Source organism: Danio rerio, chromosome 16 (assembly GCF_052040795.2).
Source record: "Danio rerio strain M-AB ecotype USA chromosome 16, GRCz13ab, whole genome shotgun sequence".
Lineage (NCBI taxonomy): Eukaryota > Metazoa > Chordata > Actinopteri > Cypriniformes > Danionidae > Danio > Danio rerio.
The window spans coordinates 13,911,945-13,931,581 of NC_141036.1; the positions used below are offsets into that span (position 1 = coordinate 13,911,945).

The 19,637-nt window shown below is 36.6% G+C and overlaps 1 protein-coding gene and 1 long non-coding RNA gene across 4 annotated transcripts; one reads left to right on the top strand and one right to left on the bottom strand.

The window, feature by feature from the left end:
• Positions 1–3,785: 3,785 nt before the first annotated feature.
• Positions 3,786–18,130, bottom strand: dbpb (D site albumin promoter binding protein b). Of its 3 annotated transcripts, none has more exons than XM_087286136.1 (5): positions 18,018–18,130; positions 16,661–16,901; positions 14,842–15,300; positions 11,022–11,275; positions 3,786–7,494 (listed from the first exon to the last, which is right to left on the bottom strand). In XM_087286136.1, the coding sequence occupies exons 2-5, from the start codon at positions 16,854–16,856 to the stop codon at positions 7,279–7,281; spliced, it is 1,125 nt and encodes a 374-aa protein (XP_087142262.1). In that variant the 5' UTR covers positions 16,857–16,901; positions 18,018–18,130; the 3' UTR covers positions 3,786–7,278.
• LOC147840193 (uncharacterized) lies at positions 17,884–19,038 on the top strand. Its single transcript, XR_015511174.1, has 2 exons — positions 17,884–18,426; positions 18,545–19,038. It is a non-coding gene; the product is annotated as an uncharacterized LOC147840193 (long non-coding RNA).
• The last annotated feature ends 599 nt before the right edge of the window (positions 19,039–19,637 follow it).

The following is a 19,637-nucleotide window of genomic DNA, read 5'->3' on the forward strand; positions in this document are numbered from 1 at the left end:
GAATAAAAAACAAAATAATGCAAAATGTTGGTGTTTACCTATGGTTACTTCTGAATTTTGCAAACTTAAAAACTGAAACATTTAACTTCAGCTTTGAAGTTTATGTTTTATAGACCTCACAGAACCCATGTCTGGAGACGAGAGGACGGACATTTTCAACATCTGAACCCACTGTCCCTTATAAGACATACAGTTAAAGTCAGAATTATTCGCCCCCTGTTTATTTTTTCTTCAATTTCTGTTTAATGAAGAGCTGTTTTTTTAACACATTTATAAACATAATAGTTTTAATAACTCATTTCTAATAACTGATTTATTTTATCTGTGCCATGATGACAGTAAATAACAATGTTTAATTAAATATTTAATATTTTTAGATATTTTTCAAGACACTTCTATGCAGCTTAAAGTGACATTTAAAGGCTTCACTAGGTTAATTAGGTTAACTAGGCAGATTATGGTAATTAAGCAAGTTATTGTGGAACGATGGTTTGTTCTGTAGACTATCAAAAAATATATAGCGTAAAAAAGGCTAATAAGATTGACCTTAAAATTTTTTTTTTTTTTATTAAAAGTTGCTTTTACTCTAGCCAAAATAAAACTAATAAGACTTTCTCCAGAAGAAAAAATATTATCAGACATACTGTAAAAATTTCCTTGCTCTGTTAAACATCATTTGGGAAATATTTAAAAAGGATAATAAAAAAAGGCTAATAATTCTGACTTCAACAGTATATATATATATATATATATATATATATATATATATATATATATATATATATATATATATATATATATATATATATATATATATATATATCCCTGTACTAATGTAAATGTTCACATTTTAATTGCTATATGTTGAATAAATTAAAAAGTGTTTGAATTCCTATTTCTGAATTTTTACATCAGAATTTCATGAATACACATGAATAAAGTATATAAATAAATTTTTTTACAATGAAATCCTGTAAAGTGATACTAATGCAATTTACTGTCAAAACAATTACAGTAATATGTTGTGAAATTCTAAGATTTTTTTTGCAGCGTATCAATAAATGTGTGTAAAGCCACTGAATATATTGTTTCTTTAATTGGAACAAAGTGCTGTCATGCTTCTCTTGATCATAGTGGATATTCCTCAAATTACAACAGTCAAAGCCCTTCTGCTGTTTGACTTGATGATAAATGTCCAATATCATAGACAGTAGGCTTTAAATTAGGTGAACTGCTCACACACAAACACGCACACACAACCTGACATGTGATGTTCATTTTAATGGATTCAGGGTCCGAAAGGGTTTAAATACAAAATACCACTGTGACTAAATAAATTTAAAATCATTTTATTTCACTCCTGTGGCATTTTTAATATTGGAGAATGTTAATCTGTATTACATTATTTGTCGGTGCTTATTGCAGATCCTAGGCCTTATTTACTCATTCATGTATGTTTATTTCATTTTAAAATGTTAAAATTTAAGCAGTCCTGCAGCATAGTTTGCAGGGGTGGGCAATGAAACTGAAATGAACCTCCAAAACACAAAAGTGGCTCAATAATGCTGGTGCCAAAATGGTTGTCACCGACTCGGTATCAGTCATTCCCCTCGCTGGCCAGTAGAGGTTATCATCACCGGACTTCTAAACATTACGTCATCCACTTACACTGACAGCATGCACACCTGCAGCTCATTCAGTTGATGACCCACGCTCACACATATAAGCAGCACATACCTCAGTTCATGGCGAAGTCTTGTTCTGCCCTGGCTAGCACTACTGAGCATTTCTCATTCTTGCCTGCTTCCCCGTTGTTACCTTGCTTTTATTTTTGACCTTGTCCTGCCTGCCGCCTGCCTTGTACCTTTGCCTGAATCCCGACTCTGATCCTCGCCTCCTGCCTTGAACTCTAGCCTGCACACCGACTTTGATATTAGCCGCCTGCCTCTGACCCATATCTGCATACTCACTCTGGGTTTACCTGCCGCCAGCCCTACGACCATATACTACTGTGTTTGATGTGAGTTCGCACGCGCATTACATTTGTGTGCTATTTGTTATTAAACTGTGTTTAATAAAAATACTGAAAATAGATCCCTCTGTGTCAGCCACTTCGTTACAATGGTGCCTGAACCGATACTTTTTAGCCATTTTGCACCATTTTTCTGGGTTTGGGGCTTGTGACTACTTTTACATGGACATCACTGATCTAATGATTTGCCTTAATCTTAATGAGACAATAATATGATTCAGGTGTTCACATGAGTTGCTTTTTGAATATTACATTCATGATTCCCAGTTACATGTTATAGCACATAGATCCATTAACATCATTGCGTCACCAGCCTATAAATGTTTCCTTCGCAGTTTGTGTCTGTGGTCCTTTAAGGTAATCAAAAATCACTGTTTACGTGGGAGACTCTTGATCAGAGTATTGTCTTACTCATATTAAAATCAAAGTATTGGCGTCCATGTGAACATTCTCGCTGAAATATCACAAGCTGTCAAAGACAGTCCATTCCTCACATTTCATAAGTGACATGCCCCCCCCCCACGCGCAACTTTTGTAAAGCATCTGCTGCATGTTGGTGTGTCAGAATCCTTGCTTGTAAAATATAGCCATACTGTAGAATGCTTAGTTTAAGCAAATTAGATGAATGCAATCATGCGTGTTGATGAAGTGAGTCGCACGCCGCATGCGCCATACTGCACACTTTGCCTTCTATAAGCAACAACAACAAACACCTGACATCGCTGACGGTGTCCATATCCCTCAAATCTGTTTAAACATTTTGAGATGGTGTGACACAAGGCATGTTATTTAAAATGAAACTATTAAGATGGCGCTTTGTGGCGCGGTGGAAATATGAACAGTGTTGAGTCGTGGCTGGATGCCGCAGACATCCACTGACTTAATTCTAAATTGCATGGCGCTGCGGTGTGCGACCTGCTTTACGTTCTTGTGGCAGAACCAATGGCACATTAAGTAGCGAAATTCATATGCTGACTTGGCCGGGTACCCAACCCTAGTAAGCACCTGGACATCCCTTTCAGACAGATTCCTCTTACGTCCACAGTTACTCCTGTAAGATGTGGTTCTTCTTCTTGGTGTTATGCTGACATTAGCCTGGATACCATGGCTCTTGATACATCACAAAGACTTGCTGTCTTGGTCACAGATGCACCAGGAAGACATTCTCCACCTTCTTTTGAACTCTGATATGTCACCCATAACTTCATTTGCTTTGCAATATGTTAAGTAAAACTATGCTATTGCTCTGCTAATTAAACCTTCCCATGCTGCTCTTGATGGTGGAATGTGGAATCAATAAAGATTTGCCACCAGACTGGTCAAATTCAGCCATGAAACCTCCAACACTAATTTGCCCATTGTTTCAGCATCATTGTCCAACCCCTGTATATTGTCATAATGCCCAATCCAACTCATTTTTCTTGATGACCATAAAAATTCATTGCTTAAAATTGTTTATTTAGGTTTTGACCAAACCAATAGTCATATTTTATGATAGTAAATATGTTGTTAGCTATTAATGTTAGCAAGCTAGTGCCATACAGCAATCATGCAGGAATAGTTTACTCAAAAACGAAAATGTTTCATTCATTCGTTTTCCTTCAGCTTAGTCCCTCGATTATTAGGGGTCGTCACAGTGGAATGAACCTCCAAGTCACATGACTGTAGCCATTGACTGGATGTTTTATTTATTTTTTTGTGACACACATAACATGCCTATATAAGATGCAACAAAATCATACTCAAGAGAGCGTTTAGTGAGTAAGAACAATACTTTATTTGTGGTCTTGGAGAAAAAGACTACATTCCCCTGCATTACTTTGGCTAGGTGCAGTGTGGGTAACACTGATGCATTAGGGCATTTGTACATCAAAAAAAACAAAAAAAAAATAAACAAGAGAGTCACAACACAAAATGTTCATAGTCATCCACATGTGGAAGTGCAGAAAAGTAAGGACTACATTACCCATAATCCATATGAAAAAAGTATATTGTCACTGATGGAAAAAAAACAGGCGGCAAATTACTGGGCAGAAAAAAGGCAGTTCGCTCAAACACCTACATGCACGAAAAAAGAGAAAGACGGAGCAAACAGTATTAGGATGGTCTTTATAATGCTAGTGTACAGGAAAAGAAATCCATTTTGGGGATCCGTTTTATTTCCATTGATTGATCTGCAGTCATGACACACTTCTTCTAACCGATGCTGAAGATGAACGCGATAACAAACAGAACAAAATCTCCACGGCCAAAAGGAGACACATTAGTCTTTAAAGGAACATTGAAAGTATCAAGGAAACGAAACAAGAAAAATAATTCATTTATAGTAAGAACAACAATCAGATCAATAATAATTCATAATAAGTGAAGTTACTTTAATGGTCATTAAGGAAAGAAACAGACAGACAAAAGAAATGAGGAACCACAAAACTAACAGATTTCGTACTGACACCAGTAATCAGGTTGTAAAAATTCAATATTGTTCAAATAAAAGTAAAAGCGCTTCAATGTCTTTGCATATACAGGTGCGAAACCAGCAATAGCACAAATGTCTCAATGTCAGCCTGTTCTGAAATGTGCATCCAATAGCTTTTCATACAATCAGATGAGAGTCACGTCCCAAATATATATATTCAATCCGTCGAGGCTCAAATTGTGTTTTTGCACAGCAAGAACAGCCTCTGAAAGTTCACTCTTAAGATCTGCATGTTGTGGATGTGTGCTGCTGCTGCTGCTGCTGAAAAGCGTTTTTAGTATTCAACCATGAGTCAGATTCCTATAAAAAGAGGAGTACACGGTAGACAGGAGATAGCAACTTGAGGAAGAGAGAAATAAAATGCAACCGAGTTCACCGTTTAAGAAAAATCAAGACAAAAATGCCGATAAAATGTGATACTTAATGCAAGTCTTTCTTCACCATCTTCCTAAACCATCATTACACGTTCAGTTTTGCGTTGAGAATGGCAAATAAATATCAGCAGTAAATAGGGGTGTGTGATATTTATTTATTCATATAATAATTAAACAATATCACCCATTAGTTTATTTTTGTAATGGTGCTTCTGCTTGTTTAGGCCTGTTGAGGACAATTGCGACACTAAAACCATCTGTAGGTGCACTGGAAATAATCCTGGCTGCCTTCAATTTTTAAGCTGAATCAATTTAACCATATGAGTTCATTGAACTATATTAAACTAACTTAAAACAGTTTGTGTATCAGGTAAATATACAGTGCTCAGCATATACAAGTGCATCCCTTAGAAATCTTTCTTTTAAATGCATATTTTTTATATTATATTTGTGCAAATACATTAGATTTGTCAGTACTGAAGCCAAATCTGGACTATATCTAATAAAATAATGTATGATAACGGTCCAAAAACTAGAACACTCAAATTTATATGTTGTAGAAAAATGTTAAATACAAATTTAAAGAAGAGGGTAAAAAGAAATCAAGAGAAGCAAAAAAAAAATTTTTTAATTTTGTAGGAATATTTTGTAGGAATTTTGCAATATTTTGCATGAATTTAATTGTATTATATTTCAATTTCTGAATATATTTTGGTGACTAAAATACTATTTAAATAAATATCTGTTTAATAAATCTATTTTTGTTTAAATGCACCAAAATATATAGCCTATATTCACTGAAAAATAAAAAAAAATATTCATTTTCAAAATGGGGTGTACTTAATTATGCTGAGCACTGTAAGTTAGACGATGATTAACTTAGTTTAATAAGTAACAAGGACCTAAAAACAAATGTAGTTAGAACTAATTAACCACACAGTGTGATGAAAAGTGTATTGAGGGACTGATTCAATTGTTAATTCAATTGATTTGTTCAAAAGGCTGATTCATTTGGAAACATTGGCTCAGATGATTTGTTCAAAAACAGATTCATTTAGGAATTAAAATTTGCAAGATTTTTGCCCACAAAGTAGTCAAATAGAAGTCTGTGTGTCTAAAATGCAGCTTAATATAACCATGTTTCTTGTTAAAGTATTTTATGATATAAAGTCTTGCTTGTGTCATATCGTATTCGTAACCTGAGGCTCTTTCTTCTCTTTGGACTCCTGCATTACCGATAATGTCATCTCTCAAGCAGTTAAAACAACTGCGCAAGTATGGTAAATGATAAACATCACACACCCCTAAGCAGTGAACTGATGAACTGCTTTCCCCCCAAATCATGTCCCATCATCAATGTTTGTTCACCTTTACCAAAATATTAGGAACAAGTTTATCACAAGTGCTTTCGAATAAATCTATATTAACATTTCTATACAAATTTAAATGTATATCTTATTCTCAGTATTTTACAGTTTAAGTTCTCTAGAAAGATCTTTTCTAAATCTCTAAAAGGTTAAAATTCTGCTGCTCGCTCTTCTCCTTCACGACAATAAAAAGTCTTCAACTGCGAAAGCCCCAAGTATACTTTGTTTTGTATGCATACGTTAGCATGTAGCACAGTCAATCGTTCAGAGTATAATCCACTTGAGCACTAGCACAGAGGTTCTACATACGGCACACTAAACGGAGTCATTGTCAACCACTGTCTGCATCTTTTCTCTCTACGAGCGATAAAAACACCTCACACGTAGAGTCTATCGTTTTTTTACAGTGGCTGGTTCAGTGTTGACGCCTTGTGGAAAATTTTACAAAAACGCTCCAAAAGCATGTGCTAGCGACATGTACATGGTATGCGTGCTTACAAAAATTGAGCGTCGTGTGTACAGTACACCGTCCTGAATGATGACAAAATTTGTGTTACTGTACAAAGACCCGTGCGTACGTGTAAAAACTCAAGTATACTTTGGGATTAAGCGTTGATTGCTTCAAAAATACCACATAAATCTGATTTTATATTACAGTGATACCTCGACCCGTTCCATCAGTACTTTACAGCCCTCACGAAGATATAGAAAATATACAAAAAATTAATTTCAAAAATTTCCTTTTCCCGTTCTATCATATAAAAATATACAATTCTCTCCATAATTAAAATCTTACCATTGTACCTTACTGGAAATAAAGAAAGAAAAAGAAAAACTATTAAGAGAGGTGACATGCGCTCTCTCTCTCTCTCTCTCTCTCTCCAGTTTACAACTTGAGCTTGTGCGGTCTTCATACATCTTTCAATATAATCGATGCACTTTCCTCTGTCTCTTAGCTTGTGTCTATCACAGGACATTCATTGCGTTCTCCATCCATCATCGCATTTATCACATGTTCCTCCTCTCCATTTACTGATCCAGATGGTGGCTCTCGTATTTGTTGAGGATGTTACGGCAGCGGCCGAGCTCTTTGCGCATATCGGCCACCTCCTGTCTGAGAGCAGCGTTTTCACGCTCCAGGAACGCGGCCCTCACTGAGATCTGGTTCTCCTTCAGCCGGCGAGCGTCGCGAGAGCGTTTTGCTGCCTCATTGTTCTTACAACGCCGACTCCAGTACTTCTCATCCTGGAAAGAAAAATAAAAGATCTATTTGAGAGCTGACATTACAGTGAGAAACATCTTTGAAGCACAGGGTTTCAGCAAATTTAAGACTTTTAGACTGACATTCAGACGTTTACAGGCCAAAATGCCAAAGAATTATTGTAATGGCCAGTTGATTTTTTTTTACTTGCCCCATTAAAACTGAAATTTTGTTATTACTTACCCACATATTTTAAATATCGAGTCAAAAGATAGTTAGAAATATTTAATATACATTCATAAATCAATTTTAGTTTCAAAAACTGTTTAACGTGAACATTTGCTCATACTGTATATACTTTTATTACTTTACAATAATTAATATACAACAAACTAAATTTATTTACAACAAAGTTTTATGCATAAATACACGGATAACTTTAAAAGAAGTGTTACTGTAAGGATGTGAGAAAGATTATTAAACCATAATGGCAAATAGAGCTTATCAATTTAACTTTTTTTAATTGTGTTTGTTTTTTTTTAGATACAGTAGATTGTTGGTTGTAGCAAGTAGGAAACTTTACATGGACAAAGGAAAATTAAGACCTGTTTAAAAGTATTTAGGACACACAATGTCATATTTCAGTGACTTTTTAAGAACTAAATTTTAGTTTTGGAAAATTTAAGACATTAAGGCTTTAAGACCCCGCAGACACACTGAAGCAGCAGATAGCATGTGGTTTGACTACACATGGATCTGCTGTTTTCTCTGAATGTCCTCAAGTGCCAGACACAGGCCTGTGGTTCACACCACTGCAGTGACCAACAGTTAAAGTTAGTGGTCATGAGAAAACCAGATACAAGTCTCAAAACACTATATGCATTCTCATAAATCAGGCAGTTGCCATAATGTCATGCACTTCTTTCAGATTTCCAAATCCAACTTATTATTCCGTTATTATTATTATTCCGTTACACTATTACTTAGTTATACATTCAAGTTTTAAAAACCCTTAATATTTTAAAGGTATTGATTAATGGTTAATATTTCGATCATTTGCATATTCATAGTTCTCTAAAGTTGGTTAGTGTTCACATTACATGAAAGTAAACTCCTTTTTCTGTGTGCATTTTAATTATGAATATTAAAAAGTGACATTTTTGTTACAGTTTTTTAAGATTTTAATCGGCATCTGTTCCCTCATTGACCAGAGTAACTATGGTTAAAACTAAAACTGTAAAACTAAAACATGGTCCTTTACTTGAAATAAATTTCAACAGCAAAATGAATAAACGTTATCAATTATTATAACAAACAAACAAACAAATAAATAAAGAAATAAAGAAATATAGTAAACATTTTTTTTTTTAACATTTTTATTTAATACTTAAACTGCTCTAAATTATTTCAAGTTAAATTTATTCAGAAATTATATTCCACCCTGCATAGATCCAATTGCACAAGTTGAATAAATGACGACATTCTTCATGTTCTGGGTAACTTTGACTTCTATATTTTAAAAAAATAAGAAAGAAAAAATAAGCTGTTGATGATAAAGAATGCTGCTTTCTCTCCAACTATCCAAAACATCCATTAGTTCCCGGAGAAGAGGTCAGTGTGATTACACAGGAATTCCCGCTTTTGACTGCTGTGCCCTTTATAACACTAAAGCTGATGAATCTGAGCTCCTCGGTTTCCAGGAGATCTGCTTTAATACTGAGATCTGAAGATTATTCGCGTGCCATTCCCGATGAAGTCAATGTGACATGCTTTATAAATCACTGTCTGTTACTTCATAACACTAAAACTATGCTGGTCATGGGTACTCATGGTCACTTTGGTTTTTCACATTTTGAAATCCACTGTTATCACTGACACAGTGTTACTGTCTATACAGATGCAAATATCATTTGCATGGAGACAGGAAGAACATCAGACTTGATCACCACAATTAAAGTGGAACTTTTAGCTAATATCACATCGAATTAAAATGAATGGGTGGTTAAAATAATTAAAAGTCATTTGCTAAACTTAGACTTAGAAAGACAGCTGCAGAATAACACTGCCCTACAAGGCTTTGGGCCCTATAATGTCCAAGATCTGTATATAAGCAACCCATCAATATACATATTCGGTAGATATTACTACAATATTACTGCTCAACAGTTGAATATATATAATAACCAGCTTTTATACCATAGTTTACAAATGTATCATTTAAAACTACAATAAAATATAAATTCAATTCAATTTTTTCAACTTTTCAAAAGTTGTCCATCAAGGTTTAATAATGCAATATAAATGCATCCATGAATCAAAACACCCAATGGAAAACCCATCAATGACCAACTACAGAAAATCAACAGTAATGTTTTACAGTGTACAGTAGTGGTCAAAGGTGATGTCTATAAAATCTCTGCACTTCATTCAAACATGTTACTAGACAGGTTTCCATCCTAAGGTGAAGCATATCTTTTCATATTTCATCCAAATATGAATTAGGTGCATTTCCATCAAGTTGTTAGAGTGGCCGACTGTAGTATTGGTGACGTAGTTACCAACAGTAAACAAAGATGATTAGTCAGGTGTGTGTAACTCTCGCAACGTCAAGAGTTTATTCTACAAATGCATTTCCAAGTCCAAAAGCACCTCATTTAAGCCTAAAGACTTTTTGCTAATTAAAATTTGCCGTTTCCATCGCCCACTTATCGCAATACTTGATAATGTGTATTAAACACAGGGAAACACAGCCACGGTTCTGCTAATAGAAACCTTCCAAAGCACATAATTGGGCTTGGAAGGAGTAAAATGATGGGATATAGTTCCACTATACATTTAAATGGTTTTACTTGTTGTTATGGAAGAAAATTGAGTAATGTGCAGGGGAATAAGCATTATTATATATATATATATATATATATATATATATATATATATATATATATATATATATATATATATATATATATGAATAATTACAGTAACCCTTCAGTTTAAGTAATAATTCACACCATTTACTTCTGGCTTATTACTTATATTACATTATTTATTCCTATTATTAAGATATTAACTGTTTATTACCACTTATTTTACATCGCTAATCCTACCCAATACCTTAACCCAACTACCTACCTTACTACATATTAATAAGCAGCTAATTAGTAGTTTATTGAGCTAAAACGTCTTGATGGTTTGTTAGTAGTGTGAATTGTACAGTAAACTAAAGTGTGACCATTAATTCTTTATATTGTGGTTAACATATTCTTTTCTTTGTAAGTTTATGCATGTCTGGCATGTTATCATAGTAAAATAAAACCTATTTTCTATTATAATCTGTAAACTTGCCTTTTTTACTGAATAATTTTGTCAGTAAAAGTCAATATCCAATATATCTCTTTGCAATATAACATGTTACTCAAATTTTAATGGTCTAATAAAGCTTGTAGGGTCACTAATATCACATATTATGCAATTTCACCTACTGTGCTTCACTTTTAACCACTACTGCATGAATTCTGTTCTATAATGGAGGATTTTGTCCAATAATGTGATAAGCTGAACTTCTTCTCACCTTCAGGTCTTCAGGGACGAGCATCTTACGGGCCTTTTTAATCATGGGCTGAGGTTTGAGGTCCTCATCAGAGAAGTGATGTCGGCGTGGATCAAAGGCCTCCTGTCCGGGTACACTGGATAGCGCCACGTCCGCTGGATCGGGGTCAAATGGCGCCAGCAGCTCATTGCAGTTGGTGGCGGGTGGAGTAGGGAGCGGTGGACATGTGGTGGAGGAAGGTGAAGGCGTGGGCTCTAAGCTGCCTGGCGGAGTGCCTGAAGATAAAAAACAAAACAAAAACATGCCCTGATTCAGTCACGCTGCTGTGTGTGTGCACTTTCACAATAATCTAACCAAAAGAGCCACAAGAGGGCAGTAGAAGCTAACAGAAAGCAACTCCAGCAGCCCGTCCCTTGTTTTTCCATTTTCCAATATTTCTAGGCTGAGCTAGGGATTACAAAACCACGAGATGGAGGGGTTTAAATTTTAGAAATGATTCATTTGATAATGAATTTGATGCAAATAATTTGTTATATTATATTTGAAATCAGTGTCTGTCTCTCTTTAATTAAATAAATGTTGAATATATATATATATATATATATATATATATATATATATATATATATATATATATATATATATATATATATATATATATATATATATATATATGAGCAATTCCATGGAAATGTCAACCTTGCGTTGAAAAAATTAAGATTTAACCAAAATATGGAAACCAATTCTGTTTTTTGTTTTCTTGTATTTAACAGTACTTTAGAAATAAATACTGAAAAATTTCTCTGGTAAATCAAATATAATAGTTTGAAAACATTGACAAAGTCACATAAATGGAAATTTGTCACATCTTTCACATTCATAATGGAGAGATGTCACATCCATACCGACACTTTTTCCTTAAAAATCCAAAAAGTCAAATAAAATAAAAGTTAATCATTTTTGTTCTTTAGAAAGACATATTTTATCATTTTGATTAACAATATTTATTTTGGGTTTTGCAGTTTAATTTCCAGAATTTCCACAAAGTATGTTGTGTACTGTAAACCTGCAGAATTTTTTTTTTTTGTCATATCCATAAGGGATGTTTATTTTCCTCATTTAAAGTACAACACATGTTTACAGAATGATATTTTTCTGGTCCCTTAACTCTGTGGTCAGTTGTTTTGGAAAATATAAACCAATGTTTCAATATAATGTTAACATTTACTTTATATGTGAATTCATGTTTTAAGAAACTGATAGAATTGTGTTTTTTAATATATTTTTTTCTTTAAATATATATATATATATATATATATTTTTTGTATTTTTTTATATATTTAAATTTGTAAGATTCTCCTTAATAAAACTCAAAAGATGTTGGTGTGCAAACAAATACAAAAATATCTAATTTTCTCTGTAAGGCTCTTGAGCAAATTTGCTTTAGGGAATCTAAGTGGACCCTGTCATGACAGCGCATCAAATCCACCGTTGCTATGTTATGAAAATCTATGTGTTGAGCCATAAACCTAATCTACTGTCAGTAAAAGTGCCCTTAAGAGTAACTTTAACCCCATTTGGCAAAGATCATCTCTGTACTGTCCACTGTGGCACATGCACTGACACAGGCTCTCTCTCTCATTTTTTTTTTTTTTTTTTTGACGGCTTGATAAAATCTGTACAAATACGTGTGATGGCTTCTGCATGTGCTTTTTAATCGGGTTGAACATTTTAAATATTTACCAGAAGCACTTTTAATCTCGCGCTCTCTCTCTTTCTTTTTTAGCCACTTCAGAAATGTAAACAAACATCTAATCGGAAGTACAGTATCAAGTTCGAACTGAGTCATTCCATCTCAATCTTTCAATCTCTCCCTGTCTGTTACTTACGCTTGCTCACGCTCACACACACACACACACACTCCCCCACACACACACACCTCCTCTAGTCTGGTCGGCTCCTCCCCTGTCCTCGGCCCCAGCACGTGATTGAGCGAGCGCACATGGACCAACGTGTGAGGAGAGGAAGAGATTTAAAAACATGCGAGCACAATTGCACACACACGCCGTCTTTGCCTTTCATTCTTTGCTGCTGGCTCACCTGCGTTTTTCTCACTGTTTACTTACCGGCCTTTCAATCGCTGTATTTTTCTAGCCTCTATAGCTAAATCTTTTCCTCTCTTTTCATGTGCTGTTATCCCCATTTGTCTTTGCATGTGCCCTTTTTTCCCCCTTTACTGCCAGTTTCCTTTAGGACATTTCTAACTGATCCAGTCTGTTTTCAAATACACATGCAAACTTTACACTCAGCTTTTACTCAACAACCCATTACATACTCAAATACCTTTTGATGACATGAAATACGCACAATATTAACGCATACCTAGAAAACAAAATGAACATCTTCACAAAAATCACAAACAACCGCACACCCTCGAACACTCACTCCCAAAAACTGCCCAAACCTCTTGACACTACAAATAGTCAAACCTACAAATACACACTATGAGCTTCAATCCACACTTATAACAACATACACACACACACACCCAAACCATTAAAACTCTGAAACTACTCAGTAATACACAAACACACACACCCAAGGGACAGTCTGGTACTTTTTTCAGCTCACAGAACGAAATCCTTGCGAATTCTTGAAAGCAAAATGGAGGAAGTGTTTGAATTGAGTGAAACCTCATCTACCACCCATAGTGTTTCCTTTCCTAATCTCTATGAGCTGGTCTTAGTCTTGTGGGTTTTCAACATCCTCTCTAGCTTGCATCTTCAAGAGCAAGTTATATTTAAAACCCAATGTAGACTTCTATATTGAATGTACACAGTAGGTATGGTGTAGGTTATGCATGGTTGTGTACCCTACGCCGTACCCTGAAGCGAAACTCCTCAAAAATGTAAATTGGCATCCTAACAACGTGATGGCAAGATCTGTGATTGGTAAAATTGGTAGCATTACTTTCCTCTGCATTTCCAGTGTGAAAGCACAGAAAAAAATGGATGTCCTTCTCATTATTTTGGTTTTGTTTGTACTTATTTCAATAAAAGCTACTATTTTTCAACATCCATCAGTTTCAGGACCAACACAATCAGCTCAGTTCCATCATGTAGTAGGCCAAACTCAAATCTTAAACCAGTTGAACACAGATAAACTTGTGTTTGCTGGGTGTAAAACTGTAGAGCTACACAGATTGAAGGCAGAAGTATTAATGCACAAAATGGCGTCGGCTACATGTGCTGCGTATTATGACACGGGGTACAGCGTTCAATTGACGCAAAGTATTAAATGGCTCTAAGGTCTTGTTTACACAGTATTAAAATAGATTTTCATCAAGCTGATCATCAAGTGGGTGCTAAATACAAGTGAAAATGGGGTCTAAAGCACTAAAGGCATGTCCATTTTCAACACCTTCCTGTGGTATTTGAAAATGGAATTGGATTGCTTTCATAGTTTAAACACTCATGTGGTCAAATGTCTTTGATCAACCACAAAACACCACCTACTCTTTGTCTATTGACCAAACATGTGATCATTATGGGATATGCTGTATGAGAGTAAACAAAACATGGCATTCAAATTGTAGTTGCCATCCACATCGTTTTCGTTCACTTGCTTAGAAGCAACACAGCATTGGTTGTACACTGCATATCGAACTACTATTAACCTGATGTGGAATGTGTCCAAATAAGATGGAGGATTCTTGACGAAATCCAAACACAGGGAGTCTCAAGAGGCCGGTGTAAAACCAAGCGAAAACCATAATGCATCTTGCTTGTGATTGTATACCTGAAAATGAATGTAGATTGGTAGAAATGGGGGCCTAACTCACCATGCAAGCAGTCTGTTGATCCCATCATGCTCTGGGGCGTGTGCATGTCCAGCCCGAGCAGTGAAGGTGAAGAGGCAGTGGCGGATGTTGGAGACGAGGAAGAGGAGCAGTGTGGTGGTGATGTGGGGAGGCACTGGGAGCCCTGGTTGGGAACGGCGGACTGAGAGCTTTGCGAGGGTATCTGAGCCGAGGTGGAGTTGGAGGTATTGTGCATGCTGCTCATCCCGTTCTCCGTCAGGAACTCCTCGAGATCCATGTACTGCAACTGAAACAGCCCGCCATCACAGGGCAATGTTCGTTCCCATAGCAACGGGCCCAGGAAGGAGTTGTTGTTGTTGCTGTTGTTTGAGAAGCTGCCCGTTCCTGCTCCATTGCTGTCACTGACTAGTCCATTGCTGCAACCGTTGCGCAGAGGACAACGGCCGAGAGAGTCCTCATCGATATCTAACCTTTCCTTACCTGTGAGAGAAAGAAAATACATCCAATTTAATCTGGGTATATATACTAAGCCATCAAAAAAAAACATGACAACTACTAATTAACACTTATAATGACATTTCTACATTTCAGGAGTGCAATGTTTGTGAGATTACGCAGTTAGGGGCGGAATAACAGTTCCCAGCAACTTTCACATCCCTCTGGGAGAGCTACCTTTGCAATGTCAACACATGTGAATAGATGCGCCTCCCAGTGCATCAATGCAAAATGAAGAGGCTTTGAAATACCTTCCTTTAAACTTGCAAAAGATTAATGTGTCGGAAAGTCCATGGTAAAGCGATTACAATGTTGTTACACTGCTGTGACACTGCTTAGCTGCGTGGCACAGCAACAATGTTGTCGAACAATGACTAAACGTTACAGAATTGTGCTATTATGATTGAACCAAAGCAATGACGCAAAAAACAACAGGTGTAACAACAAAGCCAGATGAGTATTGTAGAACACAATATTAGCAATAGTACATGGCTGAGGCCTGAAGGTTTCCATCTTAAAGTATTAAGGTGGGGTCTGAGACACTCTAGGGTGAGGTCTAAATGCTTAACAACTCCAGTTAGTCTAAATCAGGCATTTTATGGCGCATTGGAGTGGAAACCAGAACCACTAAAGGCAGTTTGAAATTTGCAATTTCTGTTTGAGTTATTCAGTATAAAAACAAACCATAAAAATGTAATTGGGTTTTAAGTTTGTAGTCTTTCCTCTATGAAAACACAGCAGACTGTCGCCTAAAACTGCCTACGCTTAAAAACAATTAGCCAAACACTATAAGTGTTGCTGAATCGACAAATACACTAATCACTAATACTGTTCAAAATTAAATGTGCTTTAATACTACATAATAAGATTCACAAATCCTGTGCACACACAATTCAATTATGCTCCTCATCTATTCAGGGTCATTTCGCATTAATGGCGAGCAAATAATCAGTACAAAACAATGACACGAACAGCAATCCATACTGAAGCTTTTCCAATATTCACAGGCAATGGAAAACTTCTGTCAGTGTGGTTAGGCTGTACCCAGCGCAGGCCTGTAAACAAAATGGCTTAGCCAATAGTTGACCTCAAAGCACCTGGGTAGTGCGCTAAGTGGCTGAATGGCCTGGCCTTGTTTATCTCTTCAAGTCCCATGTGATGTCCCGTCTGAGAGATATGCACGATGGCACATGACCCTGCCATTTGACATGTGCAACCACACATGAAAGAAAAACTGCCACCCTAGGAATTGAGAAACTAACTCTCGTTGTGTATATTAGCACATTTTAGTCTTAATAAAATTAAGAAATATATATATATATATAAAACAGGTGCGTTTCCTCACCCTTCATTTCACCACAGTCTTTCACGCGCTGATCACATTTGACTGGAAGCTGCAGGAGAGATTTTAAGTTTCCTGTGGAGTTTAAGTGTCCTCCGTTATGTGTGACTCCTGCTTGGCTACTGTTGCCAAACTGCGGACTGGCTCCGGCAGAGGGAAGGTCCGGGGGAAGGAGCTGTGAAAGCGGCCTGGCCATCATCCAACGTCCGCCGGATTGACCGCTAGATGCTTGCGTGGTTCGATACTATTGTGCAGCCGTCAAATCAATCACATGACGATTCATAGTGGAAGCAAGCAGAAATACATTAATATCGACATGACTGTGTGTTCAGACATCACAGATATCAGCATGTAATGCAGTTCGTATCATAAAAGTAGACAAAGTTGTGAAGTCACGCAACACGAGACCGTGTTTACTTTAGAGACAGAGGAGGAGGAAAGACCTGCGCGCTCACGTGCAGCACCACAGCATCTGATCACAGATAGAAAATGTATAATTACCTTTATTTGAAAACAGCCTTTTTTTAAACAAAGAGCGCCATTCTGCTTGCAGTTGATGGTAGATTAGACGAATGGACAGAAATATACATTCCTCGTATTCCCAGAAATTCTTGACAGTTTATGTTCTGCCGGAACTTTTGAAGAAAAATAGACAAATGTCCAGAATAACGACCTCCAAGCGCAACGTACAGACAATAATTTAACAAAATACAGCGACTCAGGCGAAGAAACAGGAAGAATAAATGACTCCAAAACCGCAAATGATAACTTGACTGCTGGAACTCTTGAATGCGTCGCCTCGAAAATGACAAATGAAAACAAAACGAAGTGTTGCTGAGTCAATTTCTGCTGCGTAGCGCGATTGGTGGGATGTTGACGTTTTTTTCCATGCAGTCGCTCAATCGCTTTTTTCCCTCTGTGGTCACCCCCTTCTGTTCAGTTCTCTCTGCATGTGTGTTGTCGCACGCTTTGAGCTTGAGCCGTCCGAGCTTTTCGCTCAGCTGGAACGAACACGGGCCGCTCACGTGACGTCACACCTCCCAGTCTAGAAGCGCGAACATGGCACTACTTGCACGGAGTTTTAATATTAATGAGGCACGCCCCCTCGTGACAGGCACGCTCCTCGGGGGTGGGTGGCACTGATTAAAAACAAATTGGTCGATAATTTCATTCCCAGCTGTCCTACGTTTGGCACTATGAAACAGCATTAACATGTGGCATTTATCGAGAACATTTTGAGAGTGGCCAGTTTTACAGAGCATCACAGATATGTTTATAATCTGTAATATAGACTGCTGATCTCACCAAACAAACGGTCGAGTTTTATCACTCAGAGAGCTACCTTTTGGGGGAAACCTACCAAGCGAGCGGGCACACTTTTTCACTTCACTGGTAATCCGCTGGAAACGTGAGCATCATGCGAGAGGAGATGGCAACTACACGTTGTGTCTCAGGAACACAGACGCGCTCTCCAGTGCACATGGTGTCCGCACGCGGAGACGCGGCTCAGCCTCGAGTGCTTATTGCTGTGATTGGCTGACAGAAAACAGGCTCCTCCCGGCTCGGCCGGCCATTGGTTAGCATAATGCGCGACGCTCCGCCCATTTAAACCACCCATGCTACAGCCGCGTGAGAATACAGAAACTGCGTGAATCCAGGCGGAGTGGCGCACACACCCACAAAACATTCAGAAATAAAGGAAACAGATTGGCTGTGGCTGAACCTGATGAACCCAACCTCACGAGAGTATCCAAGTATGCTTAATGCAGGTATTTACCATTTCATAGCTTAACATATTACTAGTCCAGCTATACATCAGAAAATTAATAAACAACATTAGATGGATACAAATACTGATAGACAACACGTTTCCTTCACCCATAACAGGAAATAAAAACAGTGGATACAAATTAATTTCTGCCCTCCCTCGTGCACAAACACACTCGAGGACGCTCATACTTGTTTTCCACCCACTATCAGCGTTTTAATCCATGTGACAGTTGTGCTGCCGGGCTCCAGCTTCACACCAGAGGTTGCAGGATCCTTGCTGCCACCAACTGATCAACATGGAAAAGAGCAATGCAAAGTGCTACAATAATAGTGTATACAGTTCTGGGATAAAAATAAATACATCTGTCACAAATCGGTATCCTAGATTTGGATTTTACATTAAAATAGCTGCAGAAAAAATAGAGGGACCATTTTTTCCTGAATGTGCTGGATTTATTAGGTATATGTTTGGGTAAATTATTATAGTTTTTCTATAAATGTCTAATGATATATTCAAGTAAAATAATGTAGTGTTTTTTAAAAAAAAATGCATTATGCAGTAAAATCTCTTGTGGAGATAAACATTGCTATTATGTTTTTTTTACTTCTTATTTTATGCTGTAACTGAAAACATTTTTAAATGTATTAGAAATGTCATCAGTAGTTTGCAGAAAACATGTTTTACTCAAATGGGCCTCACTATAAATACATACATATACATGTGTTTATATATACACACACATGTATATGTATATGTTTATAATTAGGCCTATAAGTGTTTAAGTAAAGCACATGCAACTTTATATGAATATTGAAGGACTGAAATAAGGAATATCTGCAAATAAGTACTTTATGATATTCATATTTGAAAATTTGAAGACACATTGAAATGGGTGGTGGAAGGAAAATGTTATTTCCCAAAGAAAGCACAGATTAACATTTTACCTCAAAACACATACCTAAGAGTGACACATTCAATTGATTGGTCTATTGTTATTTTTCCCAGAGCTGTAGAACTCCAATTCTTTTTGAGAAACCAATTTTATAACCCCAAAACCTGTGTATTTTTCAGGTAAAAAAAAGGCAAACTGAATAAAATTAATTCCCAACCATTACAATAATAAAAAGGTGTATGAAATCATACACTGTTTTTGACACTGCAGGTGTTTATGAAGATTAAATGTGCATCTAGTAATGTTTTTATGCATTT

Coding starts and splice junctions, on each gene's coding strand:
- dbpb (XM_087286136.1), bottom strand. CDS start 16,856: ATGATGGCCAGGCCGCTTTCACAGCTCCTTCCCCCGGACCTTCCCTCT. Junction 11,276..14,841: donor ATCAACAGACTGCTTGCATG/GTGAGTTAGGCC, acceptor TTTTATCTTCAG/GCACTCCGCCAGGCAGCTTA. Junction 7,495..11,021: donor TCGTCCCTGAAGACCTGAAG/GTGAGAAGAAGT, acceptor TTTTCTTTCCAG/GATGAGAAGTACTGGAGTCG.